The sequence below is a fragment of the Bombina bombina genome, chromosome 12 (genome assembly GCF_027579735.1).
Source record: "Bombina bombina isolate aBomBom1 chromosome 12, aBomBom1.pri, whole genome shotgun sequence".
In the NCBI taxonomy this organism is placed as follows: Eukaryota; Metazoa; Chordata; class Amphibia; order Anura; family Bombinatoridae; genus Bombina; species Bombina bombina.
The window spans coordinates 4,014,066-4,040,193 of NC_069510.1; the positions used below are offsets into that span (position 1 = coordinate 4,014,066).

At 35.3% G+C, this 26,128-nt stretch overlaps 1 protein-coding gene across 3 annotated transcripts in view; it reads left to right on the forward strand.

Annotated features, from left to right (window-relative positions):
• The window catches only part of LOC128642927 (histo-blood group ABO system transferase), a 160,771-nt gene that overhangs the window by 95,964 nt on the left and 38,679 nt on the right, over positions 1 to 26,128 (forward strand). For all 3 annotated transcript variants that reach the window (XM_053695817.1, XM_053695818.1, XM_053695816.1), the window contains 3 exons: positions 9,657 to 9,717; positions 21,226 to 21,285; positions 22,701 to 22,754. In XM_053695817.1, coding sequence (XP_053551792.1) covers positions 9,657 to 9,717; positions 21,226 to 21,285; positions 22,701 to 22,754 — 175 coding nt within the window. The remainder of the gene's footprint in view (positions 1 to 9,656; positions 9,718 to 21,225; positions 21,286 to 22,700; positions 22,755 to 26,128) is intronic.

Below are 26,128 nucleotides of genomic sequence, written 5' to 3' on the forward strand. Positions count from 1 at the left end.
ATACAGTACGTGTGTATCTATGTATTACTATGTTACAGCACTACCTATATATACTCTATATACAGTACGTGTGTATCTATGTATTACTATGTTACAGCACGGTACCTATATATACTCTATATACAGTACGTGTGTATCTATGTATTACTATGTTACAGCACTACCTATATATACTCTATATACAGTACGTGTGTATCTATGTATTACTATGTTACAGCACGGTACCTATATATACTCTATATACAGTACGTGTGTATCTATGTATTACTATGTTACAGCACGGTACCTATATATACTCTATACAGTATGTGTGTATCTATGTATTACTATGTTACAGCACAGTACCTATATATACTCTATATACAGTACGTGTGTATCTATGTATTACTATGTTACAGCACTACCTATATATACTCTATATACAGTATGTGTGTATCTATGTATTACTATGTTACAGCACAGTACCTATATATACTCTATATACAGTACGTGTGTATCTATGTATTACTATGTTCAAGCACAGTACCTATATATACTCTATATACAGTACGTGTGTATCTATGTATTACTATGTTACAGCACGGTACCTATATATACTCTATACAGTACGTGTGTATCTATGTATTACTATGTTACAGCACTACCTATATATACTCTATATACAGTACGTGTGTATCTATGTATTACTATGTTACAGCACTACCTATATATACTCTATATACAGTACGTGTGTATCTATGTATTACTATGTTACAGCACAGTACCTATATATACTCTATATACAGTACGTGTGTATCTATGTATTACTATGTTACAGCACAGTACCTATATATACTCTATATACAGTACGTGTGTATCTATGTATTACTATGTTACAGCACGGTACCTATATATACTCTATATACAGTACGTGTGTATCTATGTATTACTATGTTACAGCACGGTACCTATATATACTCTATATACAGTACGTGTGTATCTATGTATTACTATGTTACAGCACGGTACCTATATATACTCTATATACAGTACGTGTGTATCTATGTATTACTATGTTACAGCACGGTACCTATATATACTCTATATACAGTACGTGTGTATCTATGTATTACTATGTTACAGCACTGTACCTATATATACTCTATATACAGTACGTGTGTATCTATGTATTACTATGTTACAGCACTACCTATATATACTCTATATACAGTACGTGTGTATCTATGTATTACTATGTTACAGCACGGTACCTATATATACTCTATATACAGTACGTGTGTATCTATGTATTACTATGTTACAGCACGGTACCTATATATACTCTATATACAGTACGTGTGTATCTATGTATTACTATGTTACAGCACTGTACCTATATATACTCTATATACAGTACGTGTGTATCTATGTATTACTATGTTACAGCACAGTACCTATATATACTCTATATACAGTACGTGTGTATCTATGTATTACTATGTTACAGCACGGTACCTATATATACTCTATATACAGTACGTGTGTATCTATGTATTACTATGTTACAGCACGGTACCTATATATACTCTATATACAGTAGGTGTGTATCTATGTATTACTATGTTACAGCACTACCTATATATACTCTATATACAGTACGTGTGTATCTATGTATTACTATGTTACAGCACGGTACCTATATATACTCTATATACAGTACGTGTGTATCTATGTATTACTATGTTACAGCACACGTACATATATATACTCTATATACAGTACGTGTGTATCTATGTATTACTATGTTACAGCACGGTACCTATATATACTCTATATACAGTACATGTATATCTATGTATTACTATGTTACAGCACAGTACCTATATATACTCTATATACAGTACGTGTGTATCTATGTATTACTATGTTACAGCACGGTACCTATATATACTCTATATACAGTACGTGTATATCTATGTATTACTATGTTACAGCACGATACCTACATATACTCTATATACAGTACATGTGTATCTATGTATTACTATGTTACAGCACAGTACCTATATATACTCTATATACAGTACGTGTGTATCTATGTATTACTATGTTACAGCACAGTACCTATATATACTCTATATACAGTACGTGTGTATCTATGTATTACTATGTTACAGCACGGTACCTATATATACTCTATATACAGTACGTGTGTATCTATGTATTACTATGTTACAGCACAGGTACCTATATATACTCTATATACAGTAGGTGTGTATCTATGTATTACTATGTTACAGCACTGTACCTATATATACTCTATATACAGTACGTGTGTATCTATGTATTACTATGTTACAGCACGGTACCTATATATACTCTATATACAGTACGTGTGTATCTATGTATTACTATGTTACAGCACAGTACCTATATATACTCTATATACAGTACGTGTGTATCTATGTATTACTATGTTACAGCACTGGTACCTATATATACTCTATATACAGTACGTGTGTATCTATGTATTACTATGTTACAGCACAGGTACCTATATATACTCTATATACAGTACGTGTGTGTGTATCTATGTATTACTATGTTACAGCACGGTACCTATATATACTCTATATACAGTACGTGTGTATCTATGTATTACTATGTTACAGCACTGTACCTATATATACTCTATATACAGTACGTGTGTATCTATGTATTACTATGTTACAGCACGGTACCTATATATACTCTATATACAGTAGGTGTGTATCTATGTATTACTATGTTACAGCACTACCTATATATACTCTATATACAGTACGTGTGTATCTATGTATTACTATGTTACAGCACGTACCTATATATACTCTATATACAGTACGTGTGTATCTATGTATTACTATGTTACAGCACGGTACCTATATATACTCTATATACAGTACGTGTGTATCTATGTATTACTATGTTACAGCACGGTACCTATATATACTCTATATACAGTACGTGTGTATCTATGTATTACTATGTTACAGCACGGTACCTATATATACTCTATATACAGTACGTGTGTATCTATGTATTACTATGTTACAGCACGGTACCTATATATACTCTATATACAGTACGTGTGTATCTATGTATTACTATGTTACAGCACGTACCTATATATACTCTATATACAGTACGTGTGTATCTATGTATTACTATGTTACAGCACGGTACCTATATATACTCTATATACAGTACGTGTGTATCTATGTATTACTATGTTACAGCACTGTACCTATATATACTCTATATACAGTACGTGTGTATCTATGTATTACTATGTTACAGCACGGTACCTATATATACTCTATATACAGTACGTGTGTATCTATGTATTACTATGTTACAGCACGGTACCTATATATACTCTATATACAGTACGTGTGTATCTATGTATTACTATGTTACAGCACAGGTACCTATATATACTCTATATACAGTACGTGTGTATCTATGTATTACTATGTTACAGCACTGTACCTATATATACTCTATATACAGTACGTGTGTATCTATGTATTACTATGTTACAGCACGGTACCTATATATACTCTATATACAGTACGTGTGTATCTATGTATTACTATGTTACAGCACAGTACCTATATATACTCTATATACAGTACGTGTGTATCTATGTATTACTATGTTACAGCACGGTACCTATATATACTCTATATACAGTACGTGTGTATCTATGTATTACTATGTTACAGCACGGTACCTATATATACTCTATATACAGTACGTGTGTATCTATGTATTACTATGTTACAGCACAGTACCTATATATACTCTATATACAGTACGTGTGTATCTATGTATTACTATGTTACAGCACTGTACCTATATATACTCTATATACAGTACATGTATATCTATGTATTACTATGTTACAGCACAGTACCTATATATACTCTATATACAGTACATGTATATCTATGTATTACTATGTTACAGCACAGTACCTATATATACTCTATATACAGTACATGTGTATCTATGTATTACTATGTTACAGCACAGTACCTATATATACTCTATATACAGTACGTGTGTATCTATGTATTACTATGTTACAGCACAGTACCTATATATACTCCTATATACAGTACGGTGTGTATCTATGTATTACTATGTTACAGCACAGTACCTATATATACTCTATATACAGTAGGTGTGTATCTATGTATTACTATGTTACAGCACAGTACCTATATATACTCTATATACAGTACGTGTGTATCTATGTATTACTATGTTACAGCACGTACCTATATATACTCTATATACAGTACGTGTGTATCTATGTATTACTATGTTACAGCACGGTACCTATATATACTCTATATACAGTACGTGTGTATCTATGTATTACTATGTTACAGCACTGTACCTATATATACTCTATATACAGTACGTGTGTATCTATGTATTACTATGTTACAGCACGGTACCTATATATACTCTATATACAGTACGTGTGTATCTATGTATTACTATGTTACAGCACGGTACCTATATATACTCTATATACAGTACGTGTGTATCTATGTATTACTATGTTACAGCACGGTACCTATATATACTCTATATACAGTACGTGTGTATCTATGTATTACTATGTTACAGCACGGTACCTATATATACTCTATATACAGTACGTGTGTATCTATGTATTACTATGTTACAGCACTGTACCTATATATACTCTATATACAGTACGTGTGTATCTATGTATTACTATGTTACAGCACGGTACCTATATATACTCTATATACAGTACGTGTGTATCTATGTATTACTATGTTACAGCACTGTACCACTATATATACTCTATATACAGTACGTGTGTATCTATGTATTACTATGTTAACAGCACTGACCCTATATATACTCTATTATACAGTACGTGTGTATCTATGTATTACTCTATGATACAGCACGGTACCCTATATATACTCATATATACAGTACGTGTGTATCTATTTGTCATTACTATGTTACAAGCACTGTACCTATATATACTCTATATACAGTACGTGTGTATCTATGTATTACCTATGTTACAGGCACTGTAACCTATATCTACTCTATATACAGTACGTGTGTATCTATGCTATTACTATGTGTACAGCACAGGTACCTATATTATACTCTATATACAGTACGAGTGTATCTATGTATTACTATGTTACAGCACCGTACCTATATATACCTCTATATACAGTACGTGTGTATCTATGTATTACTATGTTACAGCACGGTACCTATATATACTCTATATACAGTACGTGTGTATCTATGTATTACTATGTTACAGCACTGTACCTATATATACTCATATACTGTACGGTGTGTATCTATATATACTCTATATACAGTACGTGTGTATCTATGTATTACTATGTTACAGCACGGTACCTATATATACTCATATACAGTACGTGTGTATCTATGTATTACTATGTTACAGCACGGTACCTATATATACTCTATATACAGTACGTGTGTGTGTGTATCTATGTATTACTATGTTACAGCACGGTACCTATATATACTCTATATACAGTACGTGTGTATCTATGTATTACTATGTTACAGCACTGTACCTATATATACTCTATATACAGTACGTGTGTATCTATGTATTACTATGTTACAGCACGGTACCTATATATACTCTATATACAGTAGGTGTGTATCTATGTATTACTATGTTACAGCACTACCTATATATACTCTATATACAGTACGTGTGTATCTATGTATTACTATGTTACAGCACGTACCTATATATACTCTATATACAGTACGTGTGTATCTATGTATTACTATGTTACAGCACGGTACCTATATATACTCTATATACAGTACGTGTGTATCTATGTATTACTATGTTACAGCACGGTACCTATATATACTCTATATACAGTACGTGTGTATCTATGTATTACTATGTTACAGCACGGTACCTATATATACTCTATATACAGTATTTGTGTATCTATGTATTACTATGTTACAGCACGGTACCTATATATACTCTATATACAGTACGTGTGTATCTATGTATTACTATGTTACAGCACGGTACCTATATATACTCTATATACAGTACGTGTGTATCTATGTATTACTATGTTACAGCACGGTACCTATATATACTCTATATACAGTACGTGTGTATCTATGTATTACTATGTTACAGCACGGTACCTATATATACTCTATATACAGTACGTGTGTATCTATGTATTACTATGTTACAGCACGGTACCTATATATACTCTATATACAGTACGTGTGTATCTATGTATTACTATGTTACAGCACGGTACCTATATATACTCTATATACAGTACGTGTGTATCTATGTATTACTATGTTACAGCACGGGTACCTATATATACTCTATATACAGTACGTGTGTATCTATGTATTACTATGTTACAGCACTGTACCTATATATACTCTATATACAGTACGTGTGTATCTATGTATTACTATGTTACAGCACGGTACCTATATATACTCTATATACAGTACGTGTGTATCTATGTATTACTATGTTACAGCACAGTACCTATATATACTCTATATACAGTACGTGTGTATCTATGTATTACTATGTTACAGCACGGTACCTATATATACTCTATATACAGTACGTGTGTATCTATGTATTACTATGTTACAGCACGGTACCTATATATACTCTATATACAGTACGTGTGTATCTATGTATTACTATGTTACAGCACAGTACCTATATATACTCTATATACAGTACGTGTGTATCTATGTATTACTATGTTACAGCACTGTACCTATATATACTCTATATACAGTACATGTATATCTATGTATTACTATGTTACAGCACAGTACCTATATATACTCTATATACAGTACATGTGTATCTATGTATTACTATGTTACAGCACGGTACCTATATATACTCTATATACAGTACGTGTGTATCTATGTATTACTATGTTACAGCACAGTACCTATATATACTCTATATACAGTAGGTGTGTATCTATGTATTACTATGTTACAGCACAGTACCTATATATACTCTATATACAGTAGGTGTGTATCTATGTATTACTATGTTACAGCACAGTACCTATATATACTCTATATACAGTACGTGTGTATCTATGTATTACTATGTTACAGCACTACCTATATATACTCTATATACAGTACGTGTGTATCTATGTATTACTATGTTACAGCACGGTACCTATATATACTCTATATACAGTATGTGTGTATCTATGTATTACTATGTTACAGCACAGTACCTATATATACTCTATATACAGTACGTGTGTATCTATGTATTACTATGTTACAGCACAGTACCTATATATACTCTATATACAGTACGTGTGTATCTATGTATTACTATGTTACAGCACTGTACCTATATATACTCTATATACAGTACGTGTGTATCTATGTATTACTATGTTACAGCACGGTACCTATATATACTCTATATACAGTACGTGTGTATCTATGTATTACTATGTTACAGCACTACCTATATATACTCTATATACAGTACGTGTGTATCTATGTATTACTATGTTACAGCACAGTACCTATATATACTCTATATACAGTACGTGTGTATCTATGTATTACTATGTTACAGCACGGTACCTATATATACTCTATATACAGTACGTGTGTATCTATGTATTACTATGTTACAGCACAGTACCTATATATACTCTATATACAGTACGTGTGTATCTATGTATTACTATGTTACAGCACAGTACCTATATATACTCTATATACAGTACGTGTGTATCTATGTATTACTATGTTACAGCACGGTACCTATATATACTCTATACAGTACGTGTGTATCTATGTATTACTATGTTACAGCACGGTACCTATATATATTCTATATACAGTACGTGTGTATCTATGTATTACTATGTTACAGCACGGTACCTATATATACTCTATATACAGTACGTGTGTATCTATGTATTACTATGTTACAGCACAGTACCTATATATACTCTATATACAGTACGTGTGTATCTATGTATTACTATGTTACAGCACAGTACCTATATATACTCTATATACAGTACGTGTGTATCTATGTATTACTATGTTACAGCACTACCTATATATACTCTATATACAGTACGTGTGTATCTATGTATTACTATGTTACAGCACGGTACCTACATATACTCTATATACAGTACGTGTGTATCTATGTATTACTATGTTACAGCACGGTACCTATATATACTCTATATACAGTACGTGTGTATCTATGTATTACTATGTTACAGCACGGTACCTATATATACTCTATATACAGTACGTGTGTATCTATGTATTACTATGTTACAGCACGGTACCTATATATACTCTATATACAGTACGTGTGTATCTATGTATTACTATGTTACAGCACGGTACCTATATATACTCTTTATACAGTACGTGTGTATCTATGTATTACTATGTTACAGCACGGTACCTATATATACTCTATATACAGTACGTGTGTATCTATGTATTACTATGTTACAGCACGGTACCTATATATACTCTATATACAGTACGTGTGTATCTATGTATTACTATGTTACAGCACGGTACCTATATATACTCTATATACAGTACGTGTGTATCTATGTATTACTATGTTACAGCACGGTACCTATATATACTCTATATACAGTACGTGTGTATCTATGTATTACTATGTTACAGCACGGTACCTATATATACTCTATATACAGTACGTGTGTATCTATGTATTACTATGTTACAGCACAGTACCTATATATACTCTATATACAGTACGTGTGTATCTATGTATTACTATGTTACAGCACTGTACCTATATATATACTCTATATACAGTACATGTATATCTATGTATTACTATGTTACAGCACAGTACCTATATATACTCTATATACAGTACGTGTGTATCTATGTATTACTATGTTACAGCACTGTACCTATATATACTCTATATACAGTACATGTGTATCTATGTATTACTATGTTACAGCACGGTACCTATATATACTCTATATACAGTACATGTATATCTATGTATTACTATGTTACAGCACAGTACCTATATATACTCTATATACAGTACGTGTGTATCTATGTATTACTATGTTACAGCACAGTACCTATATATACTCTATATACAGTACGTGTGTATCTATGTATTACTATGTTACAGCACTGTACCTATATATACTCTATATACAGTACGTGTGTATCTATGTATTACTATGTTACAGCACTGTACCTATATATACTCTATATACAGTACGTGTGTATCTATGTATTACTATGTTACAGCACGGTACTTATATATACTCTATATACAGTACGTGTGTATCTATGTATTACTATGTTACAGCACTGTACCTATATATACTCTATATACAGTACCTTTTGTAAGCAGCTGATTCTGCATTGATGATAAGAGCCTGATGTAAACTTAGTATAAATAAAACCAATTGCTGTAAAGGGCTTGAGGTACTGAGGATAACTGTAATTTGTCACACCGTCGGCCGCCGTACTGACACAGTCTGTTATTATTACAGGGCAGAAGAAATTTATCCTCATTGTCACTGTGTTTGCCATCTTCATAGTCTCATTCATATGGTAAGTTTGTAATTTGTCATTTCATTACAACCTTAAGGGGACGGTCTACTCCAGAAGTTTTATTGCTTAAAATGATAAATAATCCCTTTATTACCCATTCCCCAGTTTTGCATAACCAATACAGTTATATTTATACACTTTTTACTTCTGTAATTATCCTATATCTAAGCCTCTGCAGACTGCTCCTTATCTCAGTTATATTAATATACTTTTTACCTCTGTGATTACCTTGTATCTAAGCCTCTGCTGCTCCTTATCTCTGTTATATTAATATACTTTTTACTTCTGTAATTATCCTATATCTAAGCCTCTGCAGACTGCTCCTTATCTCAGTTATATTAATATACTTTTTACCTCTGTGATTACCTTGTATCTAAGCCTCTGCTGCTCCTTATCTCTGTTATATTAATATACTTTTTACCTCTGTCATTACCTTGTATCTAAGCCTCTGCTGCTCCTTATCTCTGTTATATTAATATACTTTTTACCTCTGTGATTACCTTGTATCTAAGCATCTGCAGACTGCTCCTTATCTCAGTTATATTAATATACTTTTTACCTCTGTGATTACCTTGTATCTAAGCCTCTGCAGACTGCCCCCTTATCTCAGTTATATTAATATACTTTTTACCTCTGTGATTACCCTGTATCTAAGCGTCTGCAGACTGCCCCTTATCTCAGTTATATTAATATACTTTTTACCTCTGTGATTACCTTGTATCTAAGCCTCTGCAGACTGCTCCTTATCTCAGTTATATTAATATACATTTTACCTCTGTGATTACCTTGTATTTAAGCCTCTGCAGACTGCTCCTTATTTGTTATATTAATATACTTTTTACCTCTTTGATTACCCTTTATCTAAGCCTCTGCAAACTGCTCCTTATCTCAGTTATATTTATACACTTTTTACCTCTGTGATTACCCTGTATCTAAGCGTCTGCAGACTGCCCCTTATCTCAGTTATATTAATATACTTTTTACCTCTGTGTTTACCTTGTATCTAAGCCTCTGCAGACTGCTCCTTATCTCAGTTATATTAATATACATTTTACCTCTGTGATTACCTTGTATTTAAGCCTCTGCAGACTGCTCCTTATTTGTTATATTAATATACTTTTTACCTCTTTGATTACCCTTTATCTAAGCCTCTGCAAACTGCTCCTTATCTCAGTTATATTTATACACTTCTTACCTCTGTGATTACCTTGTATCTAAGCATCTGCAGACTGCTCCTTATCTCAGTTATATTAATATACTTTTTACCTCTGTGATTACCCTGTATCTAAGCGTCTGCAGACTGCTCCTTATCTCAGCTATATTAATATACATTTTACCTCTGTGATTACCTTGTATTTAAGCCTCTGCAGACTGCTCCTTATTTGTTATATTAATATACTTTTTACCTCTTTGATTACCTTGTATCTAAGCCTCTGCAGACTGCTCCTTATCTCAGTTATATTAATATACTTTTTACCTCTGTGATTACCTTGTATCTAAGCCTCTGCAAACTGCTCCTTATCTCAGTTATATTTATACACTTTTTACCTCTGTGATTACCCTGTATCTAAGCCTCTGCAGACTGCCCCTTATCTCAGTTATATTAATATACTTTTTACCTCTGTGATTACCTTGTATCTAAGCCTCTGCAGACTGCCCCCTTATCTCAGTTATATTAATATACTTTTTACCTCTGTGATTACCTTGTATCTAAGCCTCTGCAGACTGCTCCTTATTTCAGTTATATTAATATACTTTTTACCTCTGTGATTACCTTGTATCTAAGCCTCTGCAGACTGCTCCTTATCTCAGTTATATTAATATACTTTTACCTCTGTGATTACCTTGTATCTAAGCCTCTGCAAACTGCTCCTTATCTCAGTTATATTTATACACTTTTTACCTCTGTGATTACCCTGTATCTAAGCCTCTGCAGACTGCCCCTTATCTCAGTTATATTAATATACTTTTTACCTCTGTGATTACCTTGTATCTAAACCTTTGCATACTGCTCCTGATCTCAATTATATTTATACACTTTTTACTTCTGTGATTATCCTGTATCTAAGCCTCTGCAGACTGCCCCTTATCTCAGTTATATTAATATACTATTTACCTCTGTGATTACCCTGTATCTAAGCCTCTACAGACTGCTCCCTTATCTCAGTTATATTAATATACTTTTTACGTCTGTGATTACCCTGTATCTAAGCCTCTGCAGACTGCCCCTTATCTCAGTTATATTAATATACTTTTTACCTCTGTGATTACCTTGTATCTAAGCCTCTGCCGACTGCCCCTTATCTCAGTTATATTAATATACTTTTTACCTCTGTGATCACCTTGTATCTAAGCCTCTGCACTGCAGACTGCCCCTTATCTCAGTTATATTAATATACTTCTGTGATTATCCTGTATCTAAGCCTCTGCAGACTTCTCCTTATCTCAGTTATATTAATATACTTTTTACCCCTGTGATTACCTTGTATCTAAGCCTTTGAAGACTGCCCCTTATCTCAGTTATATTAATACACTTTTTACTTCTGTGATTACCCTGTATCTAAACCTCTGCAGACTGCTCCTTATCTCAGTTATATTAATATACTTTTTACCTCTGTGATTACCTTGTATCTAAGCCTCTGCAGACTGCTCCTTATCTCTGTTATATTAATATACTTTTTACCTCTGTGATTACTTTGTATCTAAGCCTCTGTAGACTGCTCCTTATCTCAGTTATATTAATATAAATTTTACCTCTGTGATTACCTTGTATCTAAGCCTCTGCAGACTGCTCCTTATCTCAGTTATATTAATATACTTTTTACCTCTGTGATTACCTTGTATCTAAGCCTCTGCAACCTGCTCCTTATCTCAGTTATATTTATACACTTTTTACCTCTGTGATTACCCTGTATCTAAGCCTCTGCAGACTGCCCCTTATCTCAGTTATATTTATATACTTTTTACCTCTGTGATTACCTTGTATCTAAACCTTTGCAGACTGCTCCTTATCTCCGTTATATTTATACACTTTTTACTTCTGTGATTACCCTGTATCTAAGCCTCTGCAGACCGCTCCTTATCTCAGTTATATTAATATACTTTTAACCTCTGTGATTACCTTGTATCTAAGCCTCTGCAGACTGCCCCTTATCTCAGTTATATTAATATACTTTTTACCTCTGTGATTACCCTGTATCTAAGCCTCTGCAGACTGCTCCTTATCTCCGTTATATTTATACACTTTTTACTTCTGTGATTACCTTGTATCTAAGCCTTTGCAGACTGCTCCTTATTTGTTATATTAATATACTTTTTACCTCTTTGATTACCTTGTATCTAAGCCTCTGCAAACTGCTCCTTATCTCAGTTTTATTTATACACTTTTTACCTCTGTGATTACCCTGTATCTAAGCCTCTGCAGACTGCCCCTTATCTCAGTTATATTTATATACTTTTTACCTCTGTGATTACCTTGTATCTAAACCTTTGCAGACTGCTCCTTATCTCCGTTATATTTATACACTTTTTACTTCTGTGATTACCCTGTATCTAAGCCTCTGCAGACCGCTCCTTATCTCAGTTATATTAATATACTTTTAACCTCTGTGATTACCTTGTATCTAAGCCTCTGCAGACTGCTCCTTATCTCCGTTATATTTATACACTTTTTACTTCTGTGATTACCTTGTATCTAAGCCTTTGCAGACTGCTCCTTATCTCAGTTATATTAATACACTTTTTACCTCTGTAATTACCTTGTATCTAAGCCTATGCAGACTGCCCCTTATCTGTTATATTAATATACTTTTTACCTCTGTGATTACCCTGTATATAAGCCGCTGCAGACTGCTCCTTATCTCAGTTATATTAATATACTTTTTACCTCTGTGATTACCCTGTATCTAACCCTCTGCAGACTGCCCCCTTATCTTAGTTATATTAATATACTTTTTACTTCTGTGATTACCCTGTATCTAAACCTCTGCAGACTGCTCCTTATCTCAGTTATATTAATATACTTTTTACCTCTGTGATTACTTTGTATCTAAGCCTCTGCAGACTGCTCCTTATCTCAGTTATATTAATATACTTTTTTACCTCTGTGATTACCTTGTATCTAAGCCTCTGCAGACTGCTCCTTATCTCAGTTATATTAATATACTTTTTACCTCTGTGATTACCTTGTATCTAAGCCTCTGCAGACTGCTCCTTATCTCAGTTATATTAATATACTTTTTACCTCTGTGATTACTTTGTATCTAAGCCTCTGCAGACTGCCCCCTTATCTCAGTTATATTAATATACTTTTTACATCTGTGATTACCTTGAATTTAAGCCTCTGCAGACTGTTCCTAATCTCGGTTATATTAATATACTTTGTATCTTTGTAATTACCTTGTATCTAAGCCTCTGCAGACTGCCCCTTATTTCAGTTATATTAATAGACTTTTTACCTCTGTAATTACCCTGTATCTAAGCCTCTGCAGACTGCCCCCTTATCTCAGTTATATTAATATACTTGTTACCTCTGTGATTACCTTGTATCTAAGCCTCTGCAGACTGCCCCTTATTTCAGTTATATAAATAGACTTTTTACCTCTGTAATTACAAAGAGAAGAAATCACTTAGCGCCTACTACTAATTTAGCCCTTAGCTTTGATAAGTGACCCCTAGTGGTCTGGTAAGTTATGAGAAAAGTCGGAAAGTATCAAAGCGCCAGCGAACCGGCTGGGTTCAGAATGTAAAACCAATTCCTTTACAATATGGGTTAAGACAAATAATTTATTACAGATTAAAAACAATTTCACAAAACATAAATTCTTTGCAATACTTCTGAGATAGCTTGATGATCTAGAACATTCGTATCTAAACTTAATGTTAAGTAATAGACAGAGTGGATTGATTACGAGTCCACACAGTGTTTTACAATGTTTCACAATGGGTAAGAATACAAATCCAAATTTAAAAAACCTCAATATCTGAACCATTCAGTTGTGCTTATTCTGAGATGGCTTTGAGGATTTAGGCATCCGTATCTAAACTTTATGCATATGCGATAAACAGAGTGGATTGATTACAAATCCGTACAATATTTTACAATTATAAAAGTCCAAATGTAAAAACCTGAAATATTCGGTTATACTTCTTAGGAAATCCTTGCAAAATGCTGATTATAAAAATAAAAAATGATATATATAATAAAAAATATTAATAAAACATTCTGGAAACAAATACCTTAAGTATTGTTACTAACTATAACAATTCTACCGGATAGGTATATACCACAAAGAATATAGAGGTACAGGCTGATCTTGTAGTAGCGCTACCCACTGTAATTGTCAGATCAATCTGCGATAATATTAATTGGAGTTATGACAGGATGTTTAAGGATATATGTCACTGTTAGCTTCTAAATATGTCTGTATAATGTTTGTTAGACACTTATACCGGGTCCCTTAGGTTGTATGTGACCAGAGTGGAGCCGATCAGCTGCTCCTGTAAAGGATCAGTGACCGTTTCCGCTAGCGGAAAAAATGAGGATGCGTGTTCTGTTTAAGGTGATTCTGTGACAGGAAAAACAATAAACAACTTCAAAATATGCAGTCCATATTCCAAAAAAAAGTGTAAATAACAAATCAGTGTTTCCGTGATGGGTGCAAAAATATTCCAATGTGTGTTCAAATTTTAAACCTCAATTGTCACTAGTGACCAACATGATTGCAACCGCCAAAATTTGTGAGCAATAAAAAATAAAAAATATAAAATATAAAAATTAAAAAGTCAAAAATCGAAAAAATGTAAAAAATAAAAATGTGTAACCAAAAACAACTTTTGTTGAAAGTCAGAGTTTATGTGTTTCCCAATGTGGGTGATTCCTGTCTTCTATGTGCTCTATCAGTCTATATAGGATATAGACTGATAGAGCACATTGGTGAGTAGCAATCCAATCATTTATCTATTAGAAAAACAATCTGCACTATTATTATTTCTTTTGGCAGAAGGAAGTAATAACCTGAGTGACGCTGGAGCTGAAAATAGTCTATTGACGCTGAAGCCCATACTCCACTGCAGGCAACTATATATCCTATATAGACTGATAGAGCACATAGAAGACAGGAATCACCCACATTGGGAAACACATAAACTCTGACTTTCAACAAAAGTTGTTTTTGGTTACACATTTTTATTTTTTACATTTTTTCGATTTTTGACTTTTTAATTTTTATATTTTATATTTTTTATTTTTTATTGCTCACAAATTTTGGCGGTTGCAATCATGTTGGTCACTAGTGACAATTGAGGTTTAAAATTTGAACACACATTGGAATATTTTTGCACCCATCACGGAAACACTGATTTGTTATTTACACTTTTTTTGGAATATGGACTGCATATTTTGAAGTTGTTTATTGTTTTTCCTGTCACAGAATCACCTTAAACAGAACACGCATCCTCATTTTTTCCGCTAGCGGAAACGGTCACTGATCCTTTACAGGAGCAGCTGATCGGCTCCACTCTGGTCACATACAACCTAAGGGACCCGGTATAAGTGTCTAACAAACATTATACAGACATATTTAGAAGCTAACAGTGACATATATCCTTAAACATCCTGTCATAACTCCAATTAATATTATCGTAGATTGATCTGACAATTACAGTGGGTAGCGCTACTACAAGATCAGCCTGTACCTCTATATTCTTTGTGGTATATACCTATCCGGTAGAATTGTTATAGTTAGTAACAATACTTAAGGTATTTGTTTCCAGAATGTTTTATTAATATTTTTTATTATATATATCATTTTTTATTTTTATAATCAGCATTTTGCAAGGATTTCCTAAGAAGTATAACCGAATATTTCAGGTTTTTACATTTGGACTTTTATAATTGTAAAATATTGTACGGATTTGTAATCAATCCACTCTGTTTATCGCATATGCATAAAGTTTAGATACGGATGCCTAAATCCTCAAAGCCATCTCAGAATAAGCACAACTGAATGGTTCAGATATTGAGGTTTTTTAAATTTGGATTTGTATTCTTACCCATTGTGAAACATTGTAAAACACTGTGTGGACTCGTAATCAATCCACTCTGTCTATTACTTAACATTAAGTTTAGATACGAATGTTCTAGATCATCAAGCTATCTCAGAAGTATTGCAAAGAATTTATGTTTTGTGAAATTGTTTTTAATCTGTAATAAATTATTTGTCTTAACCCATATTGTAAAGGAATTGGTTTTACATTCTGAACCCAGCCGGTTCGCTGGCGCTTTGATACTTTCCGACTTACCTCTGTAATTACCCTGTATCTAAGCCTCTGCAGACTGCCCCCCTTATCTCAGTTATATTAATATACTTTTTACCTCTGTGATTACTTTGTATCTAAGCCTCTGCAGACTGCCCCCTTATCTCAGTTATATTAATATACTTTTTACCTCTGTGATTACCTTGAATCTAAGCCTCTGCAGACTTTTCCTAATCTCAGTTATATTAATATACTTTTTACTTCTGTAATTACCTTGTATCTAAGCCTCTGCAAACTGCCCCCTTATCTCAGTTCTTATGATAAACTTGCATTTTAGGTAATCAGTGGTCACTCCTACATAACTCCACAGGAGTCAGCACAATGCTATTTATATGACACACACACAATCTAATACTGTCTAGCTGTGAAAAACTGTCAAAATACACAAGATAAGTGGGGGGCCTTCAAGGGCTTAAAATTTAGCATATGAGCCTAGCTAGGTTTAGCTTTCAACAAAGAATACAAATAGAACAAAGCTAATTTGATGATAAAAGTAAATTTAACAGTTGTTTAAAATTAAATACCCTATTTGAGTCATGAAAGTTTTATTTTGACTAGACCGTCCCTTTAATTTCTCATTCTGTACAGCTGCACATAATAACTGAAGCAAGACACCATCTTCCTGATGTCCATTTACTGTATAAACCCATCACTGAGCCTCATTTACTTATAACTGATATGTACTTGCCCTCATCTGAGATTCACTAATGTCTGCCTCATGACAAGGTACTTACCTCTTCTGTCCCTTTGTATAACCACCATTGTGTTCTGTTGTAGCAGTTCTCAGTCTTCATGTAGTCCTTGAAGGTACAGAAAACGCATTTTTTTCTTTAATGACTTAGTGTTATTACTATTTACTTCAAGTATGAAATTTACTTTGTTCTCTTCGAATATTTTGTTTAAAAACGAGTAGGTAGAATAAGGGGCATGTCTAGAGCACTATATGGTAGCAGTTTTGCAAGATTGAGTTTAAAGCTTGTATACTCAACAAATACTGCTGCCACCTAGTGCCCAAATGCATTCATACAACACTGCTGCCATATAGTTCCCAAATGCACCACACTGCTGCCATCTAGTGCCCAAATGCATTCGTACAACACTGCTGACATCTAGTGCTCAAATGCATTCGTACAACACTGCTGACATCTAGTGCTCAAATGCATTCATACAACACTGCTGCCATCTAGTGCCCAAATGCACCACACTGCTGCCATCTAGTGCTCAAATGCATTCGTACAACACTGCTGCCACCTAGTGCTCAAATGCATTCATACAACACTGCTGCCACCTAGTGCCCAAATGCATTTGTACAACACTGCTGCCACTTAGTGCTCAAATGCACCACACTGCTGCCATCTAGTGCTCATATGCATTCGTACAACACTGCTGCCATCTAGTGCTCAAATGCATTCGTACAACACTGCTGCCACCTAGTGCTCAAATGCATTCGTACAACACTTCTGCCACCTAGTGCTCAAATGCATTCATACAACACTGCTGCCACCTAGTGCTCAAATGCATTCGTACAACACTGCTGCCACTTAGTGCTCAAATGCATTCGTACAACTCTGCTGCCATCTAGTGCTCAAATGCATTTGTACAACACTGCTGCCATCTAGTGCTCAAATGCATTCGTACAACTCTGCTGCCATCTAGTGCTCAAATGTATTCGTGGAACACTGCTTCCATCTAGTGCCAAAATGCATTTGTATAACACTGCTGCCATCTAGTGCTCAAATGCATTTGTACAAAACTGCTGCCATCTAGTGCTCAAATGCATTTGTAGAACACTGCTGCCATCTAGTGCTCAAATGCATTTGTACAACTCTGCTGCCATCTAGTGCTCAAATGCATTTGTACAACACTGCTGCCACCTAGTGCTCAAATGCATTTGTACAACACTGCTGCCATCTATTGCTCAAATGCATTTGTACAACACTGCTGCCATCTAGTGCTCAAATGCATTCATACAACACTGCTGCCATCTAGTGCTCAAATGCATTCGTACAACACTGCTGCTTACTAGTGCCCAAATGCATTTGTACAACACTGCTGCCACCTAGTGCTCAAATGCATTCGTACAACACTGCTGCCACCTAGTGCTGAAATGCATTCGTACAACAATGCTGCCACCTAGTGCTCAAATGCATTCGTACAACACTGCTGCCACCTAGTGCTCAAATGCATTCGTACAACACTGCTGCCATCTACTGCTCAAATGCATTCGTACAACACTGCTGCCATCTAGTGCCCAAATGCATTTGTACAACACTGCTGCCATCTAGTGCTCAAATGCATTCGTATAACACTGCTGCCATCTAGTGCCCAAATGCATTTGTACATGTTGCCATCTAGTGCTCAAATACATTCGTACAACACTGCTGCCATCTAGTGCTCAAATGCATTCGTACAACACTGCTGCCACCTAGTGCTCAAATGCATTCGTACAACACTGCTGCCACCTAGTGCTCAAATGCATTCGTACAACACCGCTGCCGCCTAGTGATCAAATGCATTCATACAATACTGCTGCCATCTACTGCTCAAATGCATGCGTACAACACTGCTGCTAACTAGTGCTCAAATGAATTCGTACAACACTGCTGCCATCTAGTGCTCAAATGCATTCGTACAACACTGCTGCCACCTAATGCTTAAATGCATTCGTACAACACTGCTGCCACCTAGTGCTCAAATGCATTTGTACAACACTGCTGCCATCTAGTGCTCAAATGCATTTGTACAACACCATCTAGTGCTAAATGCATTTGTACAACACTGCTGCCATCTAGTGCTCAAATGCATTCGAACAATACTGCTGCCATCTAGTGCTCAAATGCATTTGTACAACACTGCTGCCGTCTAATGCTCAAATGCATTTATACAACACTGCTGCCATTTAGTGCTCAAATGCATTTGTACAACACTGCTACCATCTAGTGCTCAAATGCATTTATACAACACTGCTACCATCTAGTGCTCAAATGCATTCGTACAACACTGCTGCCATCTAGTGCTCAAATGCATTCGTACAACACTGCTGCCACCTAGTGCTCAAATGCATTTGTACAACACTGCTGCCACCTAGTGCTCAAATGCATTTGTACAACACTGCTGTCACCTAGTGCTCAAATGCATTCATACAACACTGCTGCCACCTAGTGCTCAAATGCATTTGTACAACACTGCTGCCATCTAGTGCTCAAATGCATTTGTACAACACTGCTGCCATCTAGTGCTCAAATGCATTTGTACAACACTGCTGCCATCTAGTGCTCAAATGCATTTGTACAACACTGCTGCCATCTAGTGCTCAAATGCATTTGTACAACACTGCTGCCATCTAGTGCTCAAATGCATTTGTACAACACTGCTGCCATCTAGTGCTCAAATGGATTTGTACAACACTGCTGCCATCTAGTGCTCAAATGCATTTGTACAACACTGCTGCCATCTAGTGCTCAAATGCATTTGTACAACACTGCTGCCATCTAGTGCTCAAATGGATTTGTACAACACTGCTGCTAACTAGTGCTCAAATGCATTTGTACAACACTGCTGCCATCTAGTGCTCAAATGCATTTGTACAACACTGCTGCCAACTAGTGCTCAAATGCATTTGTACAACACTGCTGCCATCTAGTGCTCAAATGGATTTGTACAACACTGCTGCTAACTAGTGCTCAAATGCATTTGTACAACACTGCTGCCATCTAGTGCTCAAATGCATTTGTACAACACTGCTGCCATCTAGTGCTCAAATGCATTTGTACAACACTGCTGCCATCTAGTGCTCAAATGCATTCGTACAACACTGCTGCCATCTAGTGCTCAAATGCATTTGTACAACACTGCTGCTAACTAGTGTATGCATACGCTGCTGAATAATACTGCTATACATGTATAACATTGTTATATATGCATTATACACTACTGACCTATACTGCTGTATATGTATAACATTGTTACATACACAATAGAATGCTCAGAACATGTGCACAGATGTTGAGGCTATCTAGGTATGCTCTTGAAAAAAGGACGTTAAGAGAACAAGGTACGTTTAATGACATATTATAGTTGAAACATCTTTTAAAATTGCTGATTTTCATGTTTTTTTACAGGGAATAAAATGTATGTGAGTGTATTTTTAGATGTCAGACAACACACTAAAGGTTGGTCTCTCTTTTCCAGTCACCAGTGGAACGTTCTTGGGTGGGATTTGAAATCTGGATTTGACTGCAGCAGGAACAAGTGAGTAGGATTTCCTTATGTGTTATGCTGTTTATAGTCCCAGAATAGAGGTCTGTTGTGTGATTACCAGTGGCTTAGCTCTATTGAAATGATGCACTTATTACTAATATAATTTCTAAAAATAGTTGCGCATCAAAATGACCTTTTGGAACTGTATTTTTAATGATGTTTTAGGCATATGTGGCACAGTTACAAGCTGAGAAGGGGACAGTAAGTGCTCATTCACAAGATTTTGTACGTAATTGATGTCACAGTCATGTAGGTAACTGGTTCCCCATCTCATGGAAGACATAGGTACTATTCAATGACTGCATCTGCACTTAGGTCATCTGCAGACTCTTTATTTTGTACTGATGAAGCTCCTGCAAGACAACATAAGCACAGTTACAAGCTGAGAAGGGGACAATAAGTGCTCATTCACAAGATTTTGTACGTAAGTGATTTCACAGTCATGTAGGTAACTGGTTCCCCATCTCATGGAAGACATAGGTACTATTCAATGACTGCATCTGCACTTAGATCATCTGCAGACTCTTTATTTTGTACTGATGAAGCTCCTGCAAGACAACATAAGCACAGTTACAAGCTGAGAAGGGGACAATAAGTGCTCATACACAAGATTTTGTACGTAAGTGATGTCAAAGTCAAATAGAGAATACCCCTACTGTAAATAAGATGAAATTAGGGGAACAGACAACTACATGTCAGGGTTATAGAGTAATAAATGGGTGGGTGAATGCTAAATGCACCCCTTTTTATATGAGCCAACTCATTACTTGGTACTACTCACTCATGTCAGGTGACCGTTTTATTTACTCACTCACTAGGTATTTCTACCTTCTGCTGTGGTAAACTAATAACATTTTATGAAAAAGATGATTTTAAAAATTATAATTTGAAATAAGATTCACTTTGAATAAAAGTCTGAGAAACATTCTAGACACAGTTGCATTTCAGTAGAGTACGCAGTGACTGGTGTCACCTGGTGGTAGGTCGTGTGACAAGTACAATGTGGCGGTCATTGCTCTAAAGGGTCTGAACAAATGAACTCTCTACACACAAGACCCATCATTTTATAATGAGGAGTGATGATTTGATATGAGCAATATTTTGACCTTCTAACCATGAGGCTATTGTCAAAGCGATAATTATTCTCATTATTAGTCATCTGCCTAAGATTGAGGATGAGGACACATTAGCTATTGCTATTGATCATACATATAGTATTTTTATGCCTTTTATAATCTTGCAGAAACCAGTCAGTCCCTTATTTTATCGTGTAATACCTAGATATATGGTCAAACAACTAGTGACAGTCACTATGGTAGATTGAAAAGGAAGCAGAATAGAGATTTGTAAACTTTGCATCTGGGAGATCAATTACTAATGAGATGTTTCTATCATTTTCTTCACAGCGATGAAAACCCAGTTTCCCGCCTGGACCACCTGCAGGAAGTGAAGCTTGAGAGGTGACGTCTATTAGTTCTGTTTATCTAGATTATAATCACAACACATTTCACTCATGTAACTAATTCCCAACGCGTTTCACGTTAAGTGCAGTATAGCATCTCCTGACAAAAAACCTTTCTTGCTGTGAGCAGAGCATGGTCTCGGCTCCTTCATGAACACTTGCTAGTACTGCTGCCCTGGTTTTATCTTTTGGTTAGTGCCCCAGTGGGGGTTAACTGAGTAAGGGACCTCTTACCTTCCATCTTCCATCAGTGTAGGTAACATAGTAGAGGCCAGTGATATAGGTTATTACGTTTTTATGTATTTTCCTGTTCCTCACTCACATGTTCTTCATGGTGGTATTAGCTCTTTAGATGGGCAGCTGCTAGCACACATTTTGTATTCAAATCCAGTAATAAAGTGAAACAAGTATGCACAAGTTGGTATTTTATTATTTATCTAACATTCATACTAATAAAAGTGTGTATCGTTGTAAAATGTACATTTTTTAATGACATTCTGTGTCGAGCTTTAAACTCCAAAAGGGAAATGCTGGTAATTGTATAAATTGTAAAAGGTATTTAATATCAGGTCATGTGTACAATGAAGTCATTCTTGTTATTTTCTATAATTAATAATCTGGTTATAAAAATACTGTCAATCATGAATATTCAGGGAATGATATTTAATAAACATGTAATAGTTTTACTTGTGTGATTTTAACAATATTTAACGATTCAATAAGGTAATAAAATTGCGTTTGTGTAAATATGACGCAGGTGTGTTTCCTATTGATACCCCAGAATGAAAAGCTTAGCTGTGTACAGCATGTTTATTCAATCCAATGTAAAGATACCAGCAGTATCCCCAAAGCAATGCAAATGCTAACGCAGAGAGGAGCTCACTGCTGGCTCCTAGGTACATCCAATAAACATACCGCTAGATTTAGAGTTCTGCGGCCAAAGGGGTGCATTAGCTACGCGTGTTTTTTTTCTCCCGCACCTTTTAAATACCGCTGGTATTTAGAGTTCACAGAAGGGCTGCGTTAGGCTCCAAAAAGGGAGCGTAGAGCATAATTTACCGCCACTGCAACTCTCAATACCAGCGGAGCTTACGGACGCGGCCAGCTTCAAAAACGTGCTCGTGCACGATTCCCCGATGGGAAACAATGGGGCAGTTTGAGCTGAAAAAAAAAACCCCGGAAAAAAAGCAGCGTTCAGCTCCTAACGCAGCCCCATTGTTTCCTATGGGGAAACACTTCCTAAGTCTGCACCTAACACCCTAACATGTACCCCGAGTCTAAACACCCCTAACCTTACACTTATTAACCCCTAATCTGCCGCCCCCGCTATCGCTGACCCCTGCATATTTTTTTAACCCCTAATCTGCCGCTCCGTACACCGCCGCCACCTACGTTATCCCTATGTACCCCTAATCTGCTGCCCCTAACACCGCCGACCCCTATATTATATTTATTAACCCCTAATCTGCCGCCCCCAACGTCGCCGCCACCTACCTACACTTATTAACCCCTAATCTGCCGACCGGACCTCACCACTACTATAATAAAGTTATTAACCCCTAATCCGCCTCACTCCCGCCTCAATAACCCTATAATAAATAGTATTAATGCCTAATCTGCCCTCCCTAACATCACCGACACCTAACTTCAAGTATTAACCCCTAATCTGCCGACCGGACCTCACCGCTACTCTAATAAATTTATTAACCCCTAAAGCTAAGTCTAACACTAACACCCCCCTAAGTTAAATATAATTTTTATCTAACGAAATAAATTATTTCTTATTAAATAAATTATTCCTATTTAAAGCTAAATACTTACCTGTAAAATAAACCCTAATATAGCTACAATATAAATTATAATTATATTGTAGCTATTTTAGAAATAATATTTATTTTACAGGTAACTTTGTATTTATTTTAACCAGGTACAATAGCTATTAAATAGTTAATAACTATTTAATAGCTACCTAGTTAAAATAATTACAAAATTACCTGTAAAATAAATCCTAACCTAAGTTACAATTAAACCTAACACTACACTATCAATAAATTAATTATATACAAATACCTACAAATAAATACAATTAAATAAACTAACTAAAGTACAAAAAATAAAAAAAGAACTTAGTTACAAAAAATAAAAAAATAATTTACAAACATTAGAAAAAGATTACAACAATTTTAAGCTAATTACACATACTATTGTACCTGGTTAAAATAAATACAAAGTTGCCTGTAAAATAAATATTAATCCTAAAATAGCTATAATATAATTATTATTTATATTGTAGCTATATTAGGGTTTATTTTACAGATAAGTATTTAGCTTTGAAAAGGAATAATTTATTTAATAACAGTTAATTTATTTTGTTAGCTAAAAATTATATTTAATTTAGGGGGGTGTTAGTGTTAGGGTTAGACTTAGCTTTAGGGGTCAATAAATTTAATAGAGTAGCGGTGAGGTGAATATTTAAGTTTGGTGTCGGTGATGTTAGGGAGGGCAGAGAAGGGGTTAATACTATTTATTATAGGGTTATTGAGGCGGGAGTAAGGCGGATTAGGGGTTAATAACTTTATTATAGTAGCGGTGAGGTCCGGTCGGCAGATTAGGAGTTAATATTGTAGGTAGGTGGCGGCGACGTCGGGGGCAGATTAGGGGCTAATAAATATAATATAGGGGTCGGAGGTGTTAGGGGCAGCAGATTAGGGGTACATAGGGATAACGTAGGTTGCGGCGGTGTGCGGTCGGAAGATTAGGGGTTAAAAATTTTTATTAGAGTGGCGGCGATGTTAGGGGACCTCGGTTTAGGGGTACATAGGTAGTTTATGGGTGTTAGTGTACTTTAGAGCACAGTAGTTAAGAGCTTTATGAACCGGCGTTAGCCCAGAAAGCTCTTAAATCCTGGCTTTTTGCTGCGGCTGGAGTTTTGTCGTTAGATTTCTAACGCTCACTTCAGCCAAGACTCTAAATACCAGCGTTAGAAAGATCCCATTGAAAAGATAGGATATGCAATTGGCGTAGGGGGATCTGCGGTATGGAAAAGTCGCGGCTGGAAAGTGAGCGTTAGACCATTTCCTGACTGACTCTAAATACCAGCGGTACGCCAAAACCAGCGTTAGGAGCCCCTGGTTTTGACGGCTAACGCAGAACTCTAAATCTAGGCGATAGTGTCCACAGCGCTTGCTTCAAAACGTCCTCTTTATTTGGGGATGATTTTATGGCAGTAACGGGTTGTACATCCTTAGTCATACACGTGTACAGCATGTTTATTGACAGATCGGGAAAGTCACCATGAAACTTGGCTCAGAAACAGCAGCAATTGTAACAGACTTTTAAATATACTTCTGTTATCAAATGTACTCAGTTCTT